The following is a 26,557-nucleotide window of genomic DNA, read 5'->3' on the forward strand; positions in this document are numbered from 1 at the left end:
GGAAAAAAGTCTCCAACTTCCTCAGAAAATCCTTTCCAAATTGTATTCATCTTGACTTAATCCACGATCTACTGAGTGAATTAGGCTCTATTTGTTTTGAAAATCTATTTTATGGAGCTCCAGGACTGTGTTTTCCTTCGGAAGGGCTCGCTCTGCCTTTCTGCCCAGGACGGCCGCGGCGGCCTCTGCAGGTCTGCGGCGTCCCCGGGCGCCCCACACGTACGACCAACACAGCGTAAATAAACACAGCTGAGCCGGGAAGAAATTGGAAGGTTTTCTCATTAAAGAAATAAAATAAACAGATGTCCTTAAGCACTTTGGCTCATGTTTGTCAGAGGAATGGAAAACTCTCAGATGTCGGAGCAGCAGTAGTGATATAAGGCCACATCTCAAGCGAGAGAAGAAGAAAAAAGGCGACGCCATTGCACTTAGAATTAACTAATAGTTCTCAAGGGAGGGCGTTTTTGATTTGAACCTTAGCAACTTCTACAAATAGTTTTTAACAGCCAAGCAATAAACTGGGGTTTTATTCCTTCTCAGTTTGTAAAGTAGTAAAGGACAGATTCGGCCATTAGAAGCATGAATCACCATCAGGTTTGATTAAATCCCTGTGGTGTTTCAAGCAGGTCCTGGCTTTAGGGTCCTGTGCGAGAACAAAGCAAGGAAAAGCACAAGCTACCCGAAGGATTCAATGAAAGCAGAAAAATAATGAAAATAATTAAAAAACCAACAACAATACAGCCTAGGATTTCACAAGGATCTCAAGTAGAGCTAAGCAGGAACTTTTCAATGACTTTTGTTCTTTTTTTAATTGGAAATTATAATTCACTTAAAGGAAAACTTTTTGTAGAACATATAACTGCCAGTGAAACTTTTGAAGAACAAGGTTTCTTAGATCCACAACATCATTTCTAGCGAGAACAAGACAGTCCCGTTCACAGCAGCCATCTGACTGCTGGATGGGAGCCTGGAGGGATTAAAAGGGCTGGGTGGGCAGTACATTAAGCTATAATGATGGTCTACATCTGTTGTGGTCTCTAGGCACATGGTAAATATTCTGCACCCATACAGTGATTACAAGCCTGCAGAACAGGTTTCTAAACCCTCCTGAACATAATACTCAGGGTTAACTGCCTTTGAAACGGTTTTTCCCTTTGTTTGTCAGAGGATCTCCCGCTGGGAAACAAAAGGTGCAGAGATTTCCTTGGCTGGGACGGCGCTGCTGCGCCCACCACTTCGCCCGCACTGGGTACGTGTGTGCAGCTCCAAACCCATCCAGCTGCGGCGGGACAGCGGAGGGAGAGGCAAACCGCAGGCCGCTCCGACAGCCGCTGTAAGGCCATCCTACAGCGACCAGACGGGAAAGACATCAACACCAAATGCCTGATGACTGTGCAATCCATGGGATAGAACAAAGAGTTTGGGCAGAGGGGGGAAAAAGGAGCAGCCTAGGCTGGGCCATTCATTCATGCCTCTAATTTGAATAAATTTTGTGGTTTAACTTCTATTAATGCTGTGAGCAAATTATTTTCCAAACACCTGAGATAAACTATCAATGCTCTGAGGAGCCTGTGTCTATGGCAAGAACTACAGAGATTCTCCTCGGAAACCAAAGAGAATTTTCACATGAAATCAGGTCATAAAACATACATTGAAGCATTCATGATGAATGTGACTACAACTGATCATGCTTTTTTTGAATGCTTCCCCCTCTAATTTGTTTTTTCCAAATCAGATTTTTTTGGACAGCTCCCTATTGCTGCCATTACCAAGGAAGGGACAACATGCAGAACCATTTGAAATGTTGCAGCTAAAGATATAGGAGTTTAGACTCAAATCTCTGAGGCTATTGCTTGATGTTCCTCCTCCCCAGAAACACCCCAGAAAGGTGTTATTCTTCAGCTTAATCAACTTTGTAGACTAATTGTTAGAGCGGCTGCATAGCAGCTCTACTAGTTTCACAGACAGAATGGTACTGGGACATGAACGTTGGTCAGGGGAATGGAGAAGATCATATAAACTGACGCTTTTTCTGGAGGAAGACATACAGAACCAAGACCTCCACGTGTGAGATTTAATTCAAAGCATGTGCATGTCTAATTACAGACACATGAATCTTTTATGATCAATTATGGACAAAAAAAAGAATTTTTGGCCTTGACACTTAATTTGCTTTGAGATTAACACTTTCTACATTATTTAACTAAGAGGTTCTGAAAGTCTATTAATCTCTGGCTCACTGCTTCACTTGATAATTCAGCTCACTTAAATATTTTTTAATTGTGTTGCTATTTAAGAGCTCCCAGGACAGCCTGTCTGACTGTGCTGTATTCCCCTTTTGGTTAAAGGTCTGTTCCAAAGCCTCTGGTTGTCTTTGGATCAAGCCGTTAGCCTGTAATACTTTTATAACACAACCATTTCCCTTATAGGAAAGCCCTGAGGAATTTTATACTGAGGAAACAAGTGAACAGCTACAAAAATACCCTTCTAGAGCAGTTTCTCAAAGACCCTGTCGTAATTTAATAGAAAAGGTGATTCATTTGTATCATTCTTTATATTTGTATAAAGAAAACAGGCAACAGAAGTTTATCATTTCATACCTTTAAAGGCCTTCCAAAGCCGCCAGCCCGCGAGGTCCCGTGCTCCCTGCTCCACTGGCCGGCCGCTGCTCACAAGCGCCCTGCCTTGGCCCAGCTCAGGGCAGGCGAGAGCAGCTTGGCCACTGCCGAGCGCTGCTGACCAACCCTTTCCGGCCCCGCTCCCCGGTCCCACTCCGTCCCCTCACCAGCTGCCCCGGCGGTGGCAGCTCTGCCTCTGTGGGAGATGGGGGAGGCCACCAGCAGCAGCTGGTCCTGCGCGGCACCAGCTGCCCCGGCGGTGGCAGCGCTGGCTCTGTGGGAGATGAGGGAGGCCACCAGCGGGAGCTGGTCCTGCGGTGGCAGCGCTGGCTCTGTGGGAGATGAGGGAGGCCACCAGCGGGAGCTGGTCCTGCGCGGCACCAGCTGCCCCGGCGATGGCAGCTCTGCCTCTGTGGGAGATGAGGGAGGCCACCAGCCGGTCCCACTCCGTCCCCTCACCAGCTGCCCCGGCGATGGCAGCTCTGGCTCTGTGGGAGATGAGGGAGGCCACCAGCGGGAGCTGCCCCGGCGATGGCAGCTCTGGCTCTGTGGGAGATGAGGGAGGCCACCAGCGGGAGCTGGTCCTGCGCGGCACCAGCTGCCCCGGCGATGGCAGCTCTGCCTCTGTGGGAGATGAGGGAGGCCACTAGCGGGAGCTGCCCCGGCGATGGCAGCTCTGGCTCTGTGGGAGATGGGGGAGGCCACCAGCGGGAGCTGGTCCTGCGCGGCCCGGCTCCGCACCGCGGGCCCATCACCACCGACCCACGCAGCAGGTTCCAACCCCACAGCCTCTAAAGTCGCGAAGGAGGCGGCGGATGAAAGCGTCTGCTTCCAAGGTTCTACGCTGGGACAAAGTCAGCTCATTAAGGAATTCTCCGTGCGCGTACTGTAGCCCCCACCCAACGCTAAGCATGACCACATAGCAGATCTTCACAGACTAAGTTTATGTTTCCTGATCCTGCCTAATTCTTTCTACTTTTGCAGGCAGTAGGTTTGAGCTTACATATGTACACCTCAGACTGCCTCATTCATCACATTCCCTGGGAAAAGTAACCGCTTCAATTACTTTGTACAACACGGGTCTGAATAAATCCCTGCTTGGAAACACGTGCTTGGTTTTCAGAGGGTGCTGTTAGAAGTGTGAGCGGCATTCCGAGTGCTGCAGTAGACTTCCACACCACAAACACCATTTTATATCCTTTAGAACTGTGCACATCTAACAGCAAACAATAAATCTATCTTACTAATTACACATTCAGCTTGTTATAACCATCGTAAAACAAGTACAGCTGGTAAAGCCATGAAATGATGTCAAATCATATTTCTGCTTTCTAGAGAGAAGTAGGGTTATTTTCCAGTCTCCTGATGAAGCTGACTGTTCAAAGCCATGTGTGGAAACAGCTGCCAACTAGGTCATCTACCTTTAATTAGGTAACGATATTGTCTTTTTTCCTACCCATTTAAAAGTGTTTGACATTCTGTAATTCAAAATGACTTAAGTGTTTATCATAAAAAGCTGCCTCAGGAAGAAACTGAAGCACATGGCTCTAAATCCAAGAGCCAGCATTTTCCCCTTAGCAGCCAAGTTCAGTTTGTTCAGCCACAGAGTTACCTTTTACTTTCCAAAGCGGGTATCTGAAGTGCGGACAGCTGACGATACGGTTCCTAAAAGCCCCTAAAAATGTGAGTTTCAGCAGCCATGTGAGAAGAAAAGCCACTGTTCTTAGGGCAACCGAGACTGGCCAACACAAAATCTCTCTTAAAAAGTTGTCTGAGGTTCAAAAGAAAACACCGGTATGACAAAGAATGCGTTACCTCACTGGGCTGGAGCTAACGCTGCCTGGCTCGCTCCTGCAGGACACAGACATTGAAAGAACAGCCCGGTGACCTATCTAGAGCAGCTGAACAATACAAGCTTTTGAAAAACAAGGGGCTACTTGCAATGTGAAAGGGAGGTAAATTAAATTTTCACATGTTCAAAGGAAATACCACAGGACATATTTATACAAATGTGTCTGAAAAACTCAGCAGCATCTGTTTGAGAAGCTGTCTCGTTAGCTGCCCCCACATTCCCGACGCAATTTGGCTGGACAAGTAGTAATGCTAAAAAAATTAAATTTTACCTTCCCGTATCTGGATGCGAAGGTTCCCGTGAGTAAGGAGTGAAAAATAATTATCGTCTCATCCAAATCCCACACAAACACACGCTGTGACGGCAGGCGGGTGGAAAGAGAGAAACACAGTTACATATGAAACAACGGCAAGAGTTCATTCGATTAGGAAACACGTCCTGGTGGCCTAGAGCTTTGTGAGTTCACAAAGCCCTTTGGAGCAGACGCCTTGTGAAAGCGGCTGAAATGAAACATCGGGAATTCTGGAACTACGCGAGTGCTGGTCATTCTGAGTCCGCTCCCCTCGAACACACGAGTCTCCTGTCGCAGGGCAAGGCAGGGAACAAGGCTGCAGACTTATAAAAAGCCCAAAGGCAAAAAAATCTATATATGAAGAATAGTTTGAGATGCTGATAATACAGAAACTGAGCAATCATTTGACTATCCATGTCTGCAGGGTCCAGTTACATTACTGGTTCATTCTGGCTCTTACAACCCACTAGTCTGTTGGTGGGGTTCGCTGAAAGATGCAACTGTTTATCTTTGCTGGGTTTACTATGGGAATGTAAATGAAAGTTACCACCTCAATCTCACTGTCAGCAGTAGGGGAAGGATCGTTGCTTCTTTTTGACCGGGCTCGTACTTTGCCATCTGACCCTCTGTGATGTCTGTCTGTCTCTGTATCTGTATCTTTTGCTGGTGTTGTTGAATATTCCCCTATTATGAAAAAAGAAATTCCAGTGTGAACTTAAATTTTGCACTGTATCATTATCATTAAAGCATGAAACTTTCTACTGGAGAGCACCAGAAACATTGTGAAAATACCATTGGGAAATCTGACTCTTCATGCCAATAGCTGACACTGTTAGAGAAATAACTTTTAAATACTAAGATTTGTTAAAGCAATTTTAAAAAAACAGCAAGACTGTATATATAACATTTTAAAACTTAAAAAAACTTACCACATTTTTCACTGAAAAAACCCCCAGCTTTTTGAATTTTAGTCCTCCCTGTTTTTCAAGGGAGAAATTAGAAAGGCAATGGAAGAGGAAACCAATTCAACTTCCGAAATGATTTTGTTCTTTAACAAAAATCTGATGAATGCTTGTGGTTAAAAATATACTTTCAACACCAGCTTTTATTTAATGACACAGAACCAGCCTGTTTAGCCATCTTCTGTTTCACAGAGGACAGCACTTTAAAAACAACCGAGAAGAGGCAGCCAAAGGTGCACTTCCCTTGTATAAAGTATCTGTTTTGACTGGCTTGAGTTTTATAAACCTGTCCAGATTTCACTTACCTTACATTACAAATCCTTTCCAAACATAGTTTTCTTTTTACCTTGCTAAGTTGTGGCCTCTCCATCTTCCTAGAATAACCATATGCCTCTTCACAGAAGCCTGGATTGTGCCTAACAAGCCTTTTTTAAATCATCCTTTCTCAAAAAGGCTGAGATAATATCTCAGGAGCACAAAATCTTCCAACGGCTTTTAGAGCAACCTGTGGTCGCTTCTTTTTAAAAACCAATATTAGTTTATTTTTCTTTTAGAGCAACCGCAGATGCTCGGATTTGGTCCATAAGTCAGCAGACCTACAATGGGCATATATTGCAATCATCCACAAACTGAGTGGTGTTTCAGATAAATGCTATTGCATGCCAATGAAAACGTTCGTAGGGAAGCGATGTCTGAAGACTGTACTCGAGCAGTACATTGGAGGATCATAATCTGTCAGTAATTCCATAAACCCTGTGAGCTTTGAGACTTTAAAAGTTCAGCATTCAAAGAGAGGCCACAAATTTTGAAACTTTTTGTGTGCAATTCATCTTGAACTTTCAACGCAGGCAAACAGTTTGTGCTGATTTTTTGAAGAGGGACTTTCTCTTTATGTACTCATTTATGAACATATATATTACATGTTGTTGCAAGAGGTAAATATAAACCCCGACAGAGACATGGGCTAAAAAGCCGTCAGACCATGAGGAAACTCTCTGGCTTTTCCAAAGCATGGCTGTTTGCTTTGAACTCAACACTGCCCACGTTAGCCCTCCATACGGAGCTGGGTTTTAATTGTTTCATCTTTCGGCGCTACCTTTAGAGCAAATCAAACCTCACACACTCAAGAAAACAACACAGGATGGTTTTAGAGAGCTCAGACGTTTTCATCTCTTCCCAAACCCCTGTGTTGCATCACATAAGCAGACCTGGTAAGGGCTAGGAAATCTGATTTATCCATGTAAATGTATGTATTCTTTAAAAACTCCAAGAGCAAGGCTATAGTGTTTATGTCGGCGGGTGGCTGAGGCTGCCAAAGGGAACCCGAAGCGATGCACCTACCAGACAGCGGCTCTGCGCTCTGACCGCCGGCGTGGGGAGGCGGCTCCTGCAGGGAGAACGTGGGGGCCGGGACCGCGGAGGGGCTGACGCTGCTCGCAGGCACGTACGGGGAATTGTAGGAGGAGCTGTAATACTGCGGGTACTGGCCTTGAGGAAAGCTGGGATATGACGAATAGTCCTTTGAGGGAAAAAAAATAACATCCAAATTCTGCGTATCTGGTTTTATCTTAAATGAGTACGGCACCACAAAGGCAATGTTATCTACACACACAGCAAACCGTGGTTCAGGAATATTTCACTAGAGAACCGCATTTCATTCATTACAAAATTACATTACTACTTCTCCCAAAGATACTCCTATTTTATTAGGATCAACTAATCAACAAGAGGTCAGAAATCAGGTGAATTCTGCTTTTTCTGTAGGATTTTACTTATCAGTGCTGACACATTTTGTATTAGAGGGTTCAACAGTTTCACGCTGAGCGAAGAAGGGCAGCTTTTAGAAGGGCTCTGATGGAACACACAGGCTCTGTAAACAAGGAAATATCTGAGAAATGAGAAGAACTGAATGAATAATTGGGTAAGGGAAGAAGCCAGACCGGCTGCATTTTCCCATGATCAGCAACATTTTCTGATCAGCTCTTAGAAGAGAAGAAGTAACAATTGTTTTGGAGGAACGTTCACAGTTCAGAGTTAAACGACTGAGTGATCTTCCCTACCTACACAAAAGTGAACTAAAAATACAAGGTGCAAGTGGCCCTGGGCAGCTGAGGTATCATGAAAACCTTTGCCTTGATTTTAAGGCTCCTAAACAAACTTAACACCATTAGCCCTATACGTTTTGGGTTTTTTGTTGTGAGAAGCAGGACACTGGAATCAATCAGAAAACTTCTCTCTGGACAATTAAAACATACAAGGTTTAATTTGTTTATTTTTTTTTTTAATTGCAACTCCTGCTGTTGTCCACCTATTTGCTTTTTCAGATAAGAGAACTGCATCCATGCTCTGGGGATTGTCTTTCAGCAAAAGGTTTTCATTTCATCAGAAATGCTAATTAGTCTCTGGTATTAAGAAAAATTAAATAATAAATAGTCTTTGGAAAGACAAAAAGCACTTTCCTCCTTATCTGCTTCCACCTTTGTGACACAGCTATTTCATTAACTTTCAGTCACTAGGGAGCTCTCAAGAACAAATACTCGAGTTGACATAATAAGAATTAAACTGAAAAGGAAATGAAAGAATTTCATTGTTTTCTCTTAAAGAATACCACAAAATAATGAAAACATCCCAATTCTGTTTTTTCATGTTTAGGTGACCTCCCTACTTCAATCAAATGCACTTCTATCAGTATTTACTGACCATGTTTTTATCCAAAATTAAAGTAATAAAGAAACCGACTTGTATTTTTAATGACAATGGTGGACAACAATCACCTTACAAACAAGGAGTTAAAATTATTGGCCAACCAAAGCACATTTTCTGGGACAGTGTATTCATTTATTTGATCCACTCAGGAAGAGCCCTTTGCTACTGAAGAACATCTGTCTCGTGTATATCTGCACACTGTTTATTTATACACACACGTTCATCACGGTATCTGAAGCATGAAGCCCCCAGACAGGTGTGTTCTCAAAGAAGGAAGGGCACAGAAGGCTCCGACGCCTCAATGTTCACCGGGGTCTGCCAATGCCCCTTGCAAACTGTTCCTATTTATTACACAGTGCCAAGACAGCTCTCTGTAGAGGCTGGAAAACATATCTGGAAGTTGTAAGATGGCAGAGGAATGAGGGAACTTTTGGCACTGCTGGAGCAGCACAGCAGACTGCTGGGGCATCCTCCTCCTGCACCGTCCGCGCTCCCGCGAGCCTGTGCTCAGCACACACCTCAGCATGAACCAGGACACCCCGCAGCCAGCAAACGGACGGGCCGCTGGAGCAGCGCAAAACGGCATTCCGTAACGCGCACGGCAATGCCTTCCTTAAACGCATGTAAACACCAGAACAATCTCTCTCATCTACCAACCTTCCAAGAGTTTCAAGTTAGTGACAACGTTGCCAATAATAAATGCTGAAGCGAACCTGATGCACAGCACTGAATCCCGCAGAATTCGCCAGGCCGTTGGCTCCCTGGTAAATCCCTGTTGTGCCTACGGGAAAGAACACCATAGTCACAAAACACACCAGCAATCAAAGTAACGGCATGTATTAACATAAATTATTTCAATCAGGAAGTACCTGCTCAGTAGAAAAAAGCTATAGCACAAATCTTGACAAGTAAGGGCTAGAAAGGTTTAGAGCTGTTACCGAGATCTGCTTACTGAAGGGCACTCAGAGACAACCATCACACACTGAACACTTAAGGAGCTGGGAAACAAAGCTAGAAAACAAGGATTCAACCCAAATTTAAAATTCAGTTACTTCTTTTACCAATAAATAATGGGAGAGTATGTTTTATCATCTTCTCCTATAGGGAAAAACCTTCAGATTACATATACAACCACCCACGCACTCTCTCATATGTAGGTATGTTTTGGAACCTGTCCTTATGGGCCAGGTACCTGGGAATTTCTGAAGACTGAAAATTTGCTCCCTGGTGTTGATATCCCAAGTATAAGAACCACATTGCTGAGATTCTGGACCAGCGGGAGCCAAAACATTGCTTCATGCTGGGATGTTAGGAAGAGAAAGGATGGACAGGCGAGTCCTGTCCCAAACGAGCAGCTGAGTCCAGCCGGGCCTCCGCAGCTGGACAAGCACGACCGCAGCCATTTCACGGGTGAAAAACAAAGGGTCAGACAAGATCTCCTGTGACAGTCCCTTCCTTGCCACCAGGGAGGCGGCAGGAGAGCTACAAGCTTCCCACCCCCTGGATCCTGCACCCCGGCAAGTCCTGGCCTTGCTTTAACTCTAGTCTATGCTGTTTTCCATCTCTGAATTTTCCACCTCACATGGTGGAGAACTCCCTCTTGAGTGTGTGTGGTCTGGTGAGAAGCTGTATCTAAAGCCTTCTCCCAGTGTTTTCAGCAGCGCTTGCTCCAAGGGCCGGGTGTTCACGTACAGGAGGCAAAAGCTGCGCTGTGCTATTCTGCATTCTAACGGAAGGCAACAGGCTCCAGCTAGCGCTCAGACTCACTCCTTCCACAGAGAAAAGAGCAATGGTTCTGGTGCTGCTTGGCCACAGTGGGCTCGTCTGGACTTCAGTTTGTTACCTCAAGTACCATCAGACTGAGCCATAATCAGGCACTCAGCGGTTTTTTTCTTATCTGGGTTCTTACCAGGTGAACGACTGAGCAGTGTTTTGAGCGCTGGTTTAGCCACATGACACTGTGCGTGTCTTCATGTGGCGACCTTTCTCCAAAGATCCACTTGCTTGTTTTTATTTTAAGATGCCAGATTAGCTAGGGAACGGACAGCTGAACAAACTCCACACTGCCAAGTGTAGCTACAAAGCACACACGGTGAGAAATAAGTCTCAAGCCAAAAAGAAACAAGAGGGAGGACTCTGCCTTCCAGAACTAATTGGTTGCCACATGTAGTCTTTAAAGAGAAGAGGACGAAGAGAGGGAAAGGAGGGAACAGAGGGTGCAGGTGCCTGCCAGGTACCGGCAGGCCCGGTCTCCCCAGGCTCCCGCACGTGCCGGCCGGGGAGCGGCGCCCGCGCGGGCGGGTTCGGGTGACGCCTCCCCCGGCACTCGCCCCTCGGCGCGGCAGCATCCAGCCCCGCGGCCTCCCCACAGCCCACACGGGAAGCCTGCCCGGAGCAGCGTGCCAAGGACGGACGCGTTCAGCTCTTGGCATTTCCCCCCCGCCAGCGCTAGCACGAGCGTGCAGCAAGGTATTCCCGTGATAACGGAGCATTGCTCGCTACAGTGAAAGGGAGCAATAGAGCCTCAGTGCTTGCAGGCAAAAACAGCTTTCACGGAACACAAACCAGCTCTTGTACACCACATCTCCAAACAATACAGGGGGGAATTTTTGATCTTCCTAAACTGTCATTTAGAAACAATCCATCATCCTTTATTAAAGCTGTCAAAAGGGGGTTGAGCTACCTAGAGGGACTCACGCTTTATGTGTAAATTGTGATGAGAACATGTTTATTGCTGTGCTACCTGCATGTGATACCACAGCTTCCTGGCTTCCAAACAATCAGAGAGAATTATAAAAAGGATGAGAGGTCTGCACAATGAACTTACTCTGAGCTTTCCATCAGCTACACAAAGCGAGCGTGTCCATGCACACACAGGTGGGACGTGAGCAGGAAGAGGGTAGAAACATAGTGGTGAGAGGATGGGGAATGACTCGTGCTTCCACAGCACATTGTTACTAGACCTTACGTGGTATGTTCTACACGGCGGTTTTGTAGGATATATTGCCGCATTTTAGCTGGGCTACCCCAGCCCCAGTCCGGGTGTCCCCACAGGCTGCTGCGGGCCGGCGCTCTCCGCCCAGAGGATTTCCAACAGGAAGGACTGGGCTGCAGAGTCAGAAACTAATCATCTTCTTCTTGATTTTTTTTACCTGCATATTTAAAGTTGTGAAAGTGCTTAAGACTGGTATTTTCTATAACCTTCAAGAGGTCTGGGAACAGATTTTGGCAGCTCAGGTTTTTCACTTGTTCTGGCCCCGTCATGGTACCCTGACCAAGCACAAGTATCATTTGAGTATAGTCTGTCTAAATGGAGATCAAATACAACTCTCCTTTTCTGCTCCTACAGGATCCCATTTGGAGAATGCCCTCGCAGCCCTCGCTTCCCTATTTCTTTCAAATGCTTTCCCAGGTAATACCACTTCTTGTAATATTCAGAGATAGACTGGAATGCCATTAGAAAGCAGCGCTTATGTGGAACGGGGCACACCTATGAAGCCTTTGGCAAGCAATGTCCGTAAATGTCTGGCCCCCTCTCATTTCTGAGTGGATACTGCCCACCTCCATGGGACTTTTGCTTGCAAATATATTGGCTGTCTTTCCTGACCTCTGAAGACAGCACACTATCTCAAACCACAGATTTTACATTTGCAATACTGTAGATGTGTGAGCAAGTGATTTGTTTCCATCTATCTTGGTAGCTCAATGTCAAGTAATTGCATTCAAACTCCTACTTGCAAATCGGAAACAAGGCTAAGAACTCTCCCTTTGGATCTTGTCCATATGGAATACGGTTCACATCTGTGTTCAATCAAACCAGTTGCTAAATGTCACAATGCCCTCATTCACAGGTAGCTTAAAGAACATTTAGCTGGTAATAAAACAATCTGGACTCTAGAGAAGGATAGCTCTTCAGATGTTTGGTACTGTAAATGTGCCTGTAAAGTATGTATATCACAAACACACTTGCATGAAAAGACACCGCATAAAAGGCATGCATATGCTGCACATATTCAGCACCATGGCTTTTCCCTGATAAGTAGATGTGGCCCTTCTCTATGAGTGTCCAAGGGCAACATGTATAGAGAAACTCTTTGTGAGCTGATCGATGGTATATTCTTGTTCTCATACAGATGGATTTCATTTGCTATTTTTCCCCATTCCCTTTTTAACTCAAGTATTTCAAAATCTATGCCATGGTCAATGATAATTTCAATGGTGTGTGATTGGGACTGTGTTCCTGCAAAACCTTCCATGGCAGCTTCTCCCTCCTCTCGGTTTCTCGGTTTCTCCCTTTCTGCCCTTCAGTCACTGCAATAACAGAATGTGTTTCTTCCCTTTCCTTCCAGGTAACAGCAAGTAAAGAAAATTTCAATATCTTCAGAAGTAAACTCTGGCGTTGCTAAAAAAGTTTTTCCTTCAGCTTATGAATACACAGTAAGACACAGGAATATTGGTGTTTTAGGGGAGCTGTGATTATAGAGACTGGATGGGCCTCTTCAGATCAACACCACAGCGAGTTTGAAAATCAGGCTCCTGTCCTTGCCCTTCTCAAGTCAGAGGGGCCCTGACGCCAGGGAAGTGTTCTCCAGGTCTCCTGCTCTGCTCCAGAGAGAGTAAGCTGCTACGCTTAAAAGAACAGATGGCTTGTGGTTCCAATATTCCATGAAATAACAATCAGAGGAGGAGACAGCCAGGTCCAACACAGGTGGGCAGCATGGCACTTATCACAGCTCTGGGGGTAGCCAGCGGCAATAAAGTCCACAGTCACTCAAAGGATGGAACACCGGACCGAGATAATGGTGTTCACAGGGCGGCTACCATGGGCACTTCTGAACATGCTTGAAGCAGAACAACGAAGCTTAGATCCAAGCGTTTCTTCTAACTTGCAGATGAATTGCACAGAGGTTCCAGGGAGAATTCTTTCAAAGGATTATTTGATCACTTACCACTAATAAAATAAATGCCTACAAGGTTCAGCTGAATTGCATGGTATTTTACAAGCTTGCATATAATGGTTTGAGTATTCGTACATCAGCAAGCTGTTTTCCTACAGGAAGCAATGTTGACTGTGAGTGATGCAGGAAAGGCCTCCGTCCAACTCCCAGCAGAGTCTGCGTTACTCTGTGCTATGAAGAACATCTGGCTGAAGATTTGCATGGTCATTCAGGAGAGGCCTTTGCAGTGCTTTAGCTCTCTGACAAGCTAATGTTTCCTGCAGTAAATATTGCCTTCTCAGGCTGCTGCCTTTTTAGTGAGAGGTTAAGTACTCATCAAAATTACCTCCCACCAGCTATACTCCAGTGCCTTGTAAGGTTCAAAATCCTACAACATCTGCCTGCATTTATTGGGCAAGAAAACTCATAAAATGTTGCATGGCTGTCAGCTATGGAGGTATTTCAAGACTATCTGACCTGTTGAAAGAGAAGAAAAACTCAACCATATGTACTCTGCAGCACATTGCTCAACTGTTTGCCATTAGGAATAATGAACACTTTCCCCAAACCAGTCTTGTATTTCTGTCTGGAAAGGCTCAGACAGCACAGGGAAGAGCACACTGTGTTAACCTAGATGGAAAGCAGGATTCTACGCTGTTACAGCACTTGACATCAGCAGTGTCTATTAAAGGACATTGCTCCCAGAAGCATATGAACACCTCCTGCAGATAATACTGATATGCAACCCATCTAAAATACATCCATTCGTCTCCTACTACAATCCCATTCAGTCCTGCTAGCCTGACCAGGTGCTTGAGGAAACTTCCAATGGTGATATAAAACACATTTTATGGCACAGTTTTTCTAGTCCAAGCTCTCCCCTGCCGCCGGCTTCTGGGAGCGCTCAACCCCCGGCCTCAAAGAGCTTTAACAAGCCATGACCGGAGCCGTTCTAAGGGACAGGCTTTTACCATCCTTGTGAGCCTGGTCACTGTACAGCTCAATCCAGCTCAGCAATGGTGTTGAAAGTGCTGGATGGTTTATATTTACTCTCGGGATTTGAATCATGGGAAAGCAATTAAATTTTATTATATTTTGAGAAAGTGTTCCTTTTAACCTCTCCTATCAAATGATGCTGCAGCTATAGAAGGAAATCACACTGGATTGTCTTCAAAAACAAATCACAAAGAAATGTTTGGGGCCGAAAAGTGAACATCCTTACAACAATGATGTAGACTATTTCTGTGCAATCCCTTGTCGAAAAACCAACCAGCGAAACTGACTTTATTTGCATGACTCCACAGACACCAAAGATGAAAGGTTCCTCCAGCTGCAGTTTCATCCTGGACACAATCCTCTGCTGACAGATAACACGACATGATAAAGGAAAGCTGGATTTGCCACCTCCTGTGCTGTTTAGTGGCTATGAGATTCCAGTTCCCAGGTCCGTATTAAAATCTAACTAGCCCTATAACATCTGCTGTCACACAACACAGGATAAAAATCTGGCTGGTGAGCACAGCCACATGTTTAGCAATTCCCTTCCCCTTGAGCAAGGTGAATCTCTAAATACCAACGGAAAAGAGTGATCTGGGCAGAGCGCTCTGCTCTTTGACCCATCGCTCAGGACCATGGTAACTCTCTAGTGAACACTCCAGGCCAGGCATTTGCCCCAGTGCTCACCCAGCCCCTTCACGATTGCACACCCCCTCCTTATTGCTTCACTCTCATTCGTGACCGTCATGCCTGCTCCCATGGCCCCGATGCCGTCCTCTGCCGGGCTAACGTCAAACAAAACCCTCACGCTTCCTCCCTCGCTGCTCTTCACACCGAGGAAAGAGTTCCTCCTAAATATTCGCAAACTGAATGCTTCAAAATACTCATTTTCTGCTTCTAATGCAGGTTAGTATTATTAATCTTCCTTTACACTGTTCCTAATTCTTTATCTACCTTAATCCATAAGCAAGGCCCGTGCAGTGATGACGTACAAACGGCATCACCCCCGTCGCTGGGCAGCACGTGTACATTCTGTTGCCGTCGGAATGCCAGCCAGCCAGCGAGACTTCACGGGTGTCAAGTCTGACCTTTTGTACAGGACAACCACAGAAGTTTAGCTGACACTTCCTCCAGTGAACCAATGACTTCTCTTACACTCAGACATATCCTTCGAGAGCTACCTGTCGGAGCTCTGAAGCACAGAGATTTGGACGGACACTCCAAAATGTAGGAAACAAGCTGGAAGAACGAAGGCTCGCGAAGCGCTCGGCACAGCAGGCGGCGGGGCGCGCGCGGAGGGGCCTCCACGTGCCCTCCGGTGAGGCCCCTCCCGAGCCCTCAGCAGACACGAGATCCCTCCAAAGTACACGTTCTGTCTCAGAGAAGACTCCTGTTTTGGCCATACCACCATGTCTACAATTAATATCGTTTTGCCATTACTTCTGAGCTTCCACGGGTGCCAGTCAGCCAGGAGAACCTGCGTCCCCACATGAGCTTTAAGCCTTGCCACAAACCCCAGTGTTCTTCAGGGACAAAGACATTGACAATAAACCCCTGATGAGCCTGGACAGAGCAGAAGTTACAGATGATTTGTCAGCCCATTTCTCTCTTACAAACACACATTTGCTCCCCTAGCTGCAGGACCATTCACCCTGGTGTCTACTTCCAATGGCATATTCTCTTCCCAAGTCCTCCTTGTTTAATAAGGACCAAGGAATGAGTTCTAAATAGAACCTTAAAAAAAACCCAAACGGTAAATGGGAGAAGTTAGTGCAGGGCTCTCTCCTTGAGCAGCAGTAGCGCAGGTCTCAGCAGCTTACAGCGCACCACTCGCTGTCAGCACCTTTGCCTCTCCCCTCGACTTCCCTCTCCTGCAAGATCGCTCATTTTAAAACAAAGTAAATGTAGCACAGTCAGCCCCTGGCGTTTAAAAATCTTTGAAAGGGAGACTGTGCTGTTATTCTCAGGAACCTTGTATTTACACTGTAAAAAGTGAGGTCTGACCCCTCCTGAAGAGAGGCCTCTCCCTGCTGGACTCACCACAGAGCGGAGCACAGCTTTACTGCCACAGTTTTAGACTGAAACTAATGCAAACCAGCTGTGAAGCAGAAGCTTTTGAAAGAGACTACTCATTTTCTACTGAGGTTTGAATTTAACAAATCTAAGGAATCTGAGTGACAGTTTGCTGAGAGCACGCTCTCACACTCCTGTTTTCTGGGACTTCGGATGGATTCACTATCTGTGTGCCAAAGTGTGATCCACATTTCTCAAGTGTAGATTGAAATTTCCCCTTTTCACACATTTCATCACTAAGTACTTAAAGAATCAAGCTTAAAACTAAACATGCCACTTCCTGCGCAAAATTCATGCACGCAGAGCTAACTATGCATGCCAAGTAGATATTTATGGCCTCATATTAAATATCTAACACGCAAACTGGCACACAATTGCAAGAAACTCAGGCATCTCTTGGAAAAAAAATTGTCTAGGTTATCCAGATATTAACAAGAGCCAAAATGTTTCCAGCACAAGAAAACATTTCAGTTGATTAAATACTCAGATTTTACTTGGTCTCAGGCCAGCAGAACAATTCATAAGCAATTCATTCCACAAACACAAGCAACATATATAGTCTATTTCAAATCAGTGTTGCACAAAAGCAATGCTGCTTTCTATTCATTCTTTATTTGACAGATGATCAGAATGGAGTCTACAAAGAAAACAAATGCTCAGCAGTAGCAAAGAATTTACTGCGTAGGTCTTTGGCCCCAAATTTATGTCTGTACCGAACTCAATACTGCCTCGCAATTCCTTGACAAAGGAAAATTACCCCAGTTACATAACTGAATCTTTCTTTGTAATGTAAAAACTATTTTGTGGGTAGATAGATTTGGATATTAATAATTACGGAGAAGTGGTCAAATCTTCTCCTGCCCAGCGACAGTATCTGTAGTGGTCTTTGGCCATAGTTTTAACTGTTGTGCAACTTCATAGTTTCATACCAGCTGTCATTTTAGCTGTAACAACTGAAGAGCAAGGCATTGTCTAGGAACTAATAACAAGCTGAGAAGAGATGGCCTGATGTGCAATAAAGGGGTAACACATGCTCACGCAGCCACAGGAAACGCTCCATGAGCCGCCTGCTACCGCTCTTGCTGCAGAGCTGATGGGTTTTCTCTGTTAGCTGATGCGCTGGCACAGTTTTCTCTTTGTGTTTTACACAGCTCATTAAATGATAAGTTTCTTATATTCCAAAGATTTCTCCCCTGCCCTCAGTAGCAACAAGCAGTTTCCTCATGCCAGGTGAGATGGTAAGTAAGCCCTTTGGGGCTTTTCACCCGGAGTCCCTGCCTGGGTCAGCAGTTTGGTGAGCAAAAGGACCAACGTGAATTTAGCAGACGCCTCAGTGGTCCTGGGGCTGCGTGGCAAGGATTAGGGAGCCAGGCGATCGCCCCCCGGCCCGAGCGCTGTGGCGTGGGAAGGCAGGGGTCGCATTCAGCAGCGCTCAGCGCCGGAACGCTCCTGCCTTCTCACTCCAGCCTTTCACTGGACTCAGCACAGTAAATAAACTGTGCAGTCAGGGAGCTTCAGATTGTTCCTCTCACGAGCAATGGGAAGACAGGTGGAAATATTTGTTTACAACAAGAAGACACTTATTCCTGCTCCCTTTGCCTTGGAGTGAGCACCTGCCACTTGCAGAAACTGCTTTTATTTCTCTTTTCTTTTGCATTAAAGGCTTAGTGAGCTGGCTGAAATGATCTTCCTGGCATAAAAATCTGAAAAGAAGTGATTTCACCTCATACTGCAGCATCGCGCCAGGGAATGCTATCTGAGAGCACTGCAGGCACGCTTGTGCTCACACACATGTGCGTGAAGTTCCTCCTGGCCCGTTTGGGTACAACTCACGGTTGTGTCGCTATGTTTGCAAGTGTAACGTTTTCAAGAGCTGATGCGCAAAATTTACTTGTCTAAACCTCCTGACCGAGCAAAGGTGCCATCTTAAAAACTTCAGTCCCAAGTGAGTCAAGAGTTTCCCTTCTCAAACAGCTCAGACTCTTCTAAGCTAGCAAAGTACCAGTGGAGGCTGTGTTCTGAGGAAACACACACCAACAGAAACCTGGACAGAAATACAGCGATCTTCCAAGGCAGCAAAAGCAAACATCGGTCCTCTGTCAGCAGTGGTGTTACGGCCCGCAGTATCTGATCACAGCTCGGCAGCTGCTGCTCCGGACAGCACCGACCTGGCACTTCAGCCCGTCAACAAGGCTGTGACACTCCAGCCCCTACAGCTCCTGGTAACTGCAAGCCACAGCTCTACTAAAAAAATAGGACTGTGGCTGCTGACAGTGTAACACAGTCCTAAAGCAAGGAGCAAAACAGAAGCCAAAGACCGAACTCCCGTTGGGAGCAGGACAGGTGAGGTTTGTAGGAGTCAAGGTGAGAAAAAAAAACCCCACACAGACTACTTTTGTGTGCGTGTACCACACTCAACACAGGTGTCCCAGCATGTCCCAGGAGGGGTTCAGGCCACAAAAACCACCTTAGTGTCAGGGAAATGTGCTCTGACAAAACTAGTACGTGAAGCCTCAGGAGAGGGTCACCTCTCAGTCTTCAGCTTTCTTAAATAATTTCTAGAATAAAATGGGGACTTACAGATACGTGGCAGACTTATCTTAGCAGGTATTAGCTACGCCTTAACAGTAAAAAAGTGTTATAGTATCAATATCAGCTTTTAAATAGAAATAGTTGAGAGAATATACAGTAATTGAACCACAGAGCAGTTTCTCCAGGACAGCACAGAGCAGAAGTGTAATACTAACGCTACTGTTTGCACAAAGCGTGAAACCACCTTTGTTTGCTTCCACTTGGAGTCCAGGAATCCACAGTAACACAACAGCCCCAGGTATGCAGTCACAAACATAACTTTTAAAAAGAAGACAGTTTCTACAGAAATGCAAAGCTTTTATTGATCATATGTGAAGTTTTGGTAGGATATAGTACTGCTACATCCAGTACCTCAGCCAGAAATTAATTCCTTTATGAGCAAAACAGATCTATGGAGAGTTACCTCCTTCCCTTCCCTGCTCCGACTGCCTATACCTCAGCTGTTCGTTGTAATTGCAAAAGAGGAAGAACTGGTCTAATACGGGGCGGGTAATACAGGACTCTGACTTCCCAGAGCACGTCCTGCGAGGCACCAGGCTGTACTCACCATGCACCTGGTACGTGTACGCTGCTTGTCCAGCTGCTGGGGTACTGAAGCTGGATCCGTAGCTGAGAAACCCACTCTGTCCCGGGGAATGGCTCAGGCTGTCCTCTGTTTTGATGCCTTCGGGGCATAAAGTAGGAACCAAGAGCAGAATGTGAGTGTTTGTCGTAGAAAGGTGTGAAAAAGCAAGTTTAGGCATTAACCATTCTTTTTTAAATTATCTGCACTACCCAAACAGGTCTCTTAAATGAGACAGTCAAGGAAATCAATCACAAATAATATTTGAGTCAGCTACATCCTGTATCCACACCTGAACAAACTTTTGCTAAGGTAAGGAAAACCATGAATAATATTGTTTTCAAAAACAATTTCTGAACAAATAGTTTTGTTTTAGAATTAAACTAACTCATTGACTTTTGAACTTTCTGGATGGTTATCAGATGCAAGTAATGATTAACAAAGCAACCGGACCTTCAGCACAATAACCTCAAGACTTCTATTCTCAATGGAGTTACCTTTTACTTGTGTTGCATTTTCAGCTTTGGTAGCAAAACGTTTATTGGTTAGTCACACAGGAGGGTTTTCATCCATTCAGTCAGACACAACATACTAGGAACAACAGGTAAATACTGAAGCACAAAAATATTTTCATTATGAAGATCAGACAAACTGACAATTTACAGAGGGAACAGTGATAGCTGAATTAAACACTGCAAGACTAAACCTTTGCTGGTAGCGAAAGGGGTCGATATTTTATTCCGAGATGCTGCTGAGATCATACAGCTGTATTATTAAAATAAACAGCTGAAAGGTGCGTCTTATGAACCCTTTGGGCACGATCCTTCCCTCCTTTGCATCCGTGTTTACACAAAACAAAAAAGTGGACACACCCTGCTGGGCCTAAACAAAGACCTTGTTGATGTTCCGGCCTTGGGTTCACTCACTTCCCATGCCGTTGTCATCTTTTAGCACTTGTAGGCAGACTTGCCAAAAGACAAGTTGAGTTTCGTGGGCGTTTCACCAAACACGCTGTTTTCTAGCTTAATGACTCTTAAAAGCAAGAAGTCTGCATTTGCTCAAGTTGGAAATAAGTTCTCCCAGATAATGTTTTCTCCAATAAAAATGACTTCCTTTAGCTTTAGGTGAGAATAGCTGCAATGCAATTTGAGTACAAGTTAGTAACAAGATGACAATGCTGCACTGTGAAGTGCAGGAAGTTTATTTGGACAGTGAATGAACATGTGCTGGTGCGAGCGTCCGGCTCCATTACTGCTGGGAAACCAAAGGGATTTGCGAGTGTGCGCAGAGAAGCTGCTTTTCATAACATCCCATGCTTTTCAATTACAGCAGCACTCCGCATGCGAGCATTCAACCTACCCCAGCTACAATTAATCTTCAGCGAATGGGCCTTTTTGGAAGTCTAAAAATTGTTGTCAGACAGCGAAATAACTTAGCACCAAATTAATTTCCACACAATGTTCTGTTTTGTCTAGAAACTGGCTGAGTTTTATTTTTGTGCCTAAAACCAATACTGCTTCATTGTTCTTGGTTGTCAGCCAGGTGGAGTTTTTCATATGCTGTGTTGAGTATCTTAGAGAGGGTATAGGGGCTGGGGGAGGGAAATCACTGCTCAAGGATGCTAAGAGGTCATCCACGGGATTTATAAGCAGCATATGGGCCTGACGCATGTATGCCCTAAAGACTCTAGGCAGTAGCAAATGGCTCCATTTCACCTGCTCCAACAGGACAACTGTTCAGAGTTTGCCTTGGAAATCAGCCAGCTGATGTAAACACACAAGTAGCTCCAGGAAAGGGTCTCAAAACATTCCTCTCATCATCCTGGTAGAGCCTGGGCTCTGCCCAGCCCATTTCCCTGGCCTTCCAGACTCTCGCATGGAATTTCCCTTCAGTAAAAGCTTTGTCAATGGCTGTACAAAAGCTTCTTGTTGGGAAGAGATACTGTATTTGCCAAGCAAACAAAGGTGTTTAAGAGCACAAGAGAAAACAGGAACGGAAACAGAACGACCATATGAAGCCATTTTAATGCTGCAAGATTCAGCACTCACAGGATCAGCTGGGAATAAGGAACCCAAAGCTTTCTAAAGAGCTGTACGTGAGCAAGAGCAATATCTTTGGTCCTTGGGAGTGTAAAGAATTCCCCAGCTCTCTCAAGAGCTCAAACTTTCCATGAAGAGCTTGAGGACACCCTCAACACTTGGTTTAGCGGGCGTTCCCCCATCAGGAGCGCTGCTTTTGTCAGTCCCGTGCCTGAGTGCCCAGCTGCTCGTGCCCAGCGCCGCCCACAGCTGCCGCCGGGCGGTGCGGAAAGCAGGAGCAGAGCTGACTGCAGCCCAGCACGTCCACTGCACCTACAGCGAACGACCGTCCATTTAAACACTAACAGCCTTCCAAACCCAAAGCACCCTGTATCATATTTCACTTAAGCGTTATTCTGCTCTCTGTCTTGGTTCTTCCATAATAATATACAAAAACTTCTTCTTAAAGTAGCTTGCATCATTGAAATCCCAGGAAGAAACAAGGAAGGCAAAGTGCAGTTTACCTAAATATCATAATTAATGCAAGAGACTTTGTCTTGGCAACGAGTCATGGGAACACTCACCAGATACTACTCGTAAGTGACACATCCTACTGTTTCTCATGCTAATATCCTACTACTGACTGGCTCCAAACTTAACTAGTTTGCAAGATCATAACCCAGGCTAGAAAGAGCTGACAAATAGTTCAAAAGTAATCCTAACAGTTTTAACAAAGTCAGATTTTCCTTTAAGCCTAAGAAGAGAATATTGCCGAGACCGAAATGACCTTTCATTTTAAAGCTTAAGATTTCAATTATATTTTTCAGGGAGCAAGAGAAAGGTGTCCTCAAAGGCACCACGATGGCAGAGTACTCACTGTAGGGTATGGCGTAGGGCTGCCCCGGAGGAGGATAGGCAGTGTACGCAGCGGCCTGCTGGATTCCCGCGCTGTACTGGGTCTGTCCATACGTTGCCATTGTTGGGAAAGATGGGACTGTCACTATATGGGGATAATGTCTACGGAGAAAAAGAAAACAGAAGGTCTAAGGCAATAGTGACTGTACCTGACCTTCTAGAGCACATGTAGAACACTCCTAGACATTTTGATAGAATAATATCCAAAGTATGACGGTGAATATTTTGGTAACTCAGAATCGACTAGACTGAGGCAAAAGTTAGTTTCAGTATATGGCTTCTGATACAAGCTATTAAGATTATCTAAATGAATGGGGACTTTAAGACTGCATAATATGTGCAAGTTAATAAAATCACCACTGATTTTTCATGTTTCATTTTGAGTTTGCCAAAAAAAATGAGCGACATGGGAAACCTCTGACATTTCAACATATTCCTCTGTGGTAACTCGTAAACACAACAATATTCAAACCGATAAGGTTTGGATTCCCAGGGGTATGAAAGTACACTGCACAGTACTTCAAACCTTCTTTCACTCCATGTCTAACAAGATTAAGAACCAGCTACTTCATTGGGGCCAGAAACATGCAGGGGAACAGGTGGATGGGCTTAAGGCAAATGCTCTGTAAGGTGGCAGAGGTCTGCACAGCAGTCTGTTCAGCAAAACACGGTTTTTAAATGACAGCATTTGGCACAAGCACTCACTTTGTGGAGTAAAGATGGAGAGGACACTGTGGTGCTGCTTTGCTGCTGCCTGGAAAACAAAGTTAAAGGGTCTTAGACTTTCATCACGTTCTGTTGTTTGACAAACTGATACCACTGTTGTACCACTGCTGGTTTGAAAAAAACACACAGGAGTCAGAACTTTGGTTTTAGTGAATCTCCACAAACTGAAGCAGGTAAGAAAGTTATTCTCCACTTAATAACAAATAAAGATTTAGGTTTTAACTGAGGGTGAAACTGAACAATTGAGCTACCAGTTTCTTATTCTCATGGAACCAATAACAATCATGAAGCTGGTCGTTAGTGGAATGACTTCTATCCTAAAGGCTATAAAGGCAACTACTATGATTATTGATGTAAGCTCACTGCACTTTTTGCCCTTTTGATTTTTTTTTGCACTCTCCTAGACCACAGCTCACTTTCTTTAATGTTCATTAAAATACATCAAATCAAAATAAATATTAAAAGTACATTGTAAATCTCCTTACTCTTGAATGTTTTGAGTTAACTATAACCTACCTTCTTGACCCGCCAGCAAAACATCAAACCAGTAGAAAATGTATCATACAGGTTATATGTGCAAGATGCCTCCCAATGAACCAAACTGTTGTGTCCTCCAATACTACCAAAGAAAAATGTGCCACCCTATTCAGAGATAAATTTAGGTTTCATTAATCAAAATCTAAAAAAAAAAAACCCTAAATTAAAACCTGTAAGTTGTCTGTGAGTATCATACCTAAATGCCACTATGAGTACTACACAGGTTGCATCCATAATGCCATCTGAATTGTGCCTCTCAGTTCCTGTCTGGAGCTGTTAGATGTTATTACAGCACGACAAATGCCAAAACACCCTCACAACCACCAATAACAGCATTAGGTACAACAGATTCAGCCTCTCTACCTGCTGGCTGCATCAATGAACAGACCAGTCTAATTGCACACTGCTTCTCCAGGCAGGGAGAACACCAAGCACCACGCTGTCTGCTGATGGCAGCACCACCATCCTTGACATTGCTGCTGGCATCTCTAGTGACGCTTGTTATGGATAGGAGGTATCACCCGGTCTCATGGAGAAGATGATCTCTCAGCTACAGGTGCGCACGCTGGGTGAAAGGGAGATTCCTGCAGCATCCCCGATGCCTTCGCATCGTTACCGCCAGGCAGGAAACGTTTGCAGCGCTGTCCCGCGCGCCGACAGCGACTCACCCGCAACGCGGTGAGGGGTCGTCTTCAGGACGGACACACGGCCCTGAAAGACCTTGGAAAAGTAAAACCCACCAGCAGCCCTGCCTTAGCTCCTCTTCCTATAAAAATGCAGGCAACACCAACCCATTTCCTAAGCAACAGGCAGAGAGGCTTAGTTAAAAATTAAAATTAACACTATCGTTTGTATACAAATATACATATTCGTTTACACACTCATATATAGAAAAAAAAAATAAATCCAATATGGGCTTACCTGATTCACCTTCAAACACGCTATAAAAAGTTTGCTTTGACTTACCTGAAAGAAAAAAGTTTAGAAAATTAGATTTTTAGACTGTGAAAAAAACCCTACAGCATTTCTGCCACACTGTTCCTTTTCACCAAATAGAATTGCATTGAAGAAATACACTTTTTTAGCCTTCTCTCGTTTAATTCATATTGCCTTTTACAGCAGAACAGACAGTTTGAGCATAAGATTAATTTCTTTTCTATAAGAAAAAATTTACATCTTCAAATTTTTAATTTTTTAAAGAGGTAAGTACAGAGCAGATACACCTGCCAAGAATACCAAATGGGGATTTGCTGCATATGAATATGCAATGTGCCACTGTCGCTGCCAGAAAAAAGAGCGAGTTAAACCCACACGTGTTTCTACCCAAAAGAGCAGCACTACAGGCAAAATGTGCATTTGAAAATTATATTGATGTAATTGCACAGCTCATGAGAAGCACCCATGAAAACAGCAGGCCAGACATCTACATGGGCATCCATGCAAGTATTGCTGCTAGACTTGCTAAAACGAAAACTATATGTTGAATACAATTGCGTGCACTTATTGCATTAAAAGCTCTGTCAGTCTGAAACTTGACAAACACACCAGGATTTTGGGGTTTTCAAAATAACAAGAAAAATTTTCAAGGGAATGAATGTAATCTTGGTAGCACAGGAGATCATGCCATAGAAAAATAACCATAACACTTCTGTAAGAAATGTATCATGAGCTGTCGCTAACAAACTGGCATCCAACTGCACAAGTGCTATGCTGGCTCTTATTTATATCCCATAATAACAAATAGCTCCTGCACTGAGAAGTTTACAAAATGATGTATTTAAAAAATCATTTCTAGCTCTAATCTTTTATGTAAACACATACATGTAAAAGGACGTTTCCTTTAGATTGTTATCCCTTCAAATGCTCTTGTAAATAGGCAGTCATGATGTACGTGATTTAATCAGGCAATTTCTAATGCCTTAGCAAACATGCAAGCAAAACACCTCCTTGGCTTCTAAGAACCTCTAAATGAAGGGTTAAACATACTACTAAAACATAATAGCCAGTGCCTTCTGCTAACTCCCCTCCAACAGGAAGGCTGACAGATCCTGACCGCAGCAAACAATAGCTGGGATTGTACTAGCAAGAGCTAGTTCGGCTGCATCACTTGCCAATAATTTTTTTAGCAGATTTAACATTCTTCTGTTTCCTTCACTTGAACAGTATGATGGGGGGAAGGAGGAGGAGAAAAGCAGATGAATTTCCATCGGAGCCTCAACCACTGAAAGAATTTGTCCTTGGTACCTGCCAAATGTGAAACTCCAGACCAGAGGCCAGCACAGCTGACCGTGTGGAGGCGGTGGCACTGATCTCAGAGCCGTGCACGCAGGGCTCGGGGCTGCTTCGGCACAACGCTTCCGGCTGTCCAATACACCGTTAGGCCTGGGAGCCCCGCCGCTGCCCACCCCAGCAGCAGGAGCACGGCCACTAAGCACAGGGCTCATGTTCGTGCCACCGCTGGGGCTCCAGTGGGGTCAAAACTAAGACTATCAGCTCTACACAAAACATGTTTTATACCTGCAATGACTTCAGTGAAGCAAACATAAACCTGCTTGGGTGCATATGTATGCATCTACTGTACACAGATATATATCTGTGTATAAAACATTTAGATTCTATTTGTGTTCAAACCATTGCTGAACTAAAGTACTCAGCCACAACTGGAGTATCTACAAAGAAAACATTCAAAAATCTCAGTTGCTCACTATGATGTAGAACTAATTGTCAGAAGCAGAGGCCTTGCATGTGGCCAGTTCCCTTTGGCTGCATAT

General features: G+C 44.7%; 1 protein-coding gene across 3 annotated transcripts in view; it reads right to left on the bottom strand.

Moving 5' to 3' along the window:
• The window catches only part of EYA2 (EYA transcriptional coactivator and phosphatase 2), a gene marked incomplete at both ends in the record, with an annotated part of 82,924 nt that overhangs the window by 18,933 nt on the left and 37,434 nt on the right, over positions 1-26,557 (bottom strand). Inside the window, 8 exons of one of the 3 annotated variants that reach the window (XM_080354815.1) lie at positions 4,742-4,825; positions 5,313-5,446; positions 7,066-7,243; positions 9,144-9,211; positions 19,576-19,692; positions 22,486-22,625; positions 23,229-23,277; positions 24,708-24,752. In XM_080354815.1, the coding sequence (XP_080210941.1) occupies positions 4,742-4,825; positions 5,313-5,446; positions 7,066-7,243; positions 9,144-9,211; positions 19,576-19,692; positions 22,486-22,625; positions 23,229-23,277; positions 24,708-24,752 (815 nt within the window). Of the gene's footprint in view, positions 1-4,741; positions 4,826-5,312; positions 5,447-7,065; positions 7,244-9,143; positions 9,212-19,575; positions 19,693-22,485; positions 22,626-23,228; positions 23,278-24,707; positions 24,753-26,557 lie in introns of those variants that run through there. The other 2 variants (XM_080354816.1, XM_080354817.1) reach the window with 2 other exon arrangements.

Source organism: Nesoenas mayeri (genome assembly GCF_963082525.1).
Source record: "Nesoenas mayeri genome assembly, chromosome: 16".
NCBI classification, from domain to species: Eukaryota; Metazoa; Chordata; class Aves; order Columbiformes; family Columbidae; genus Nesoenas; species Nesoenas mayeri.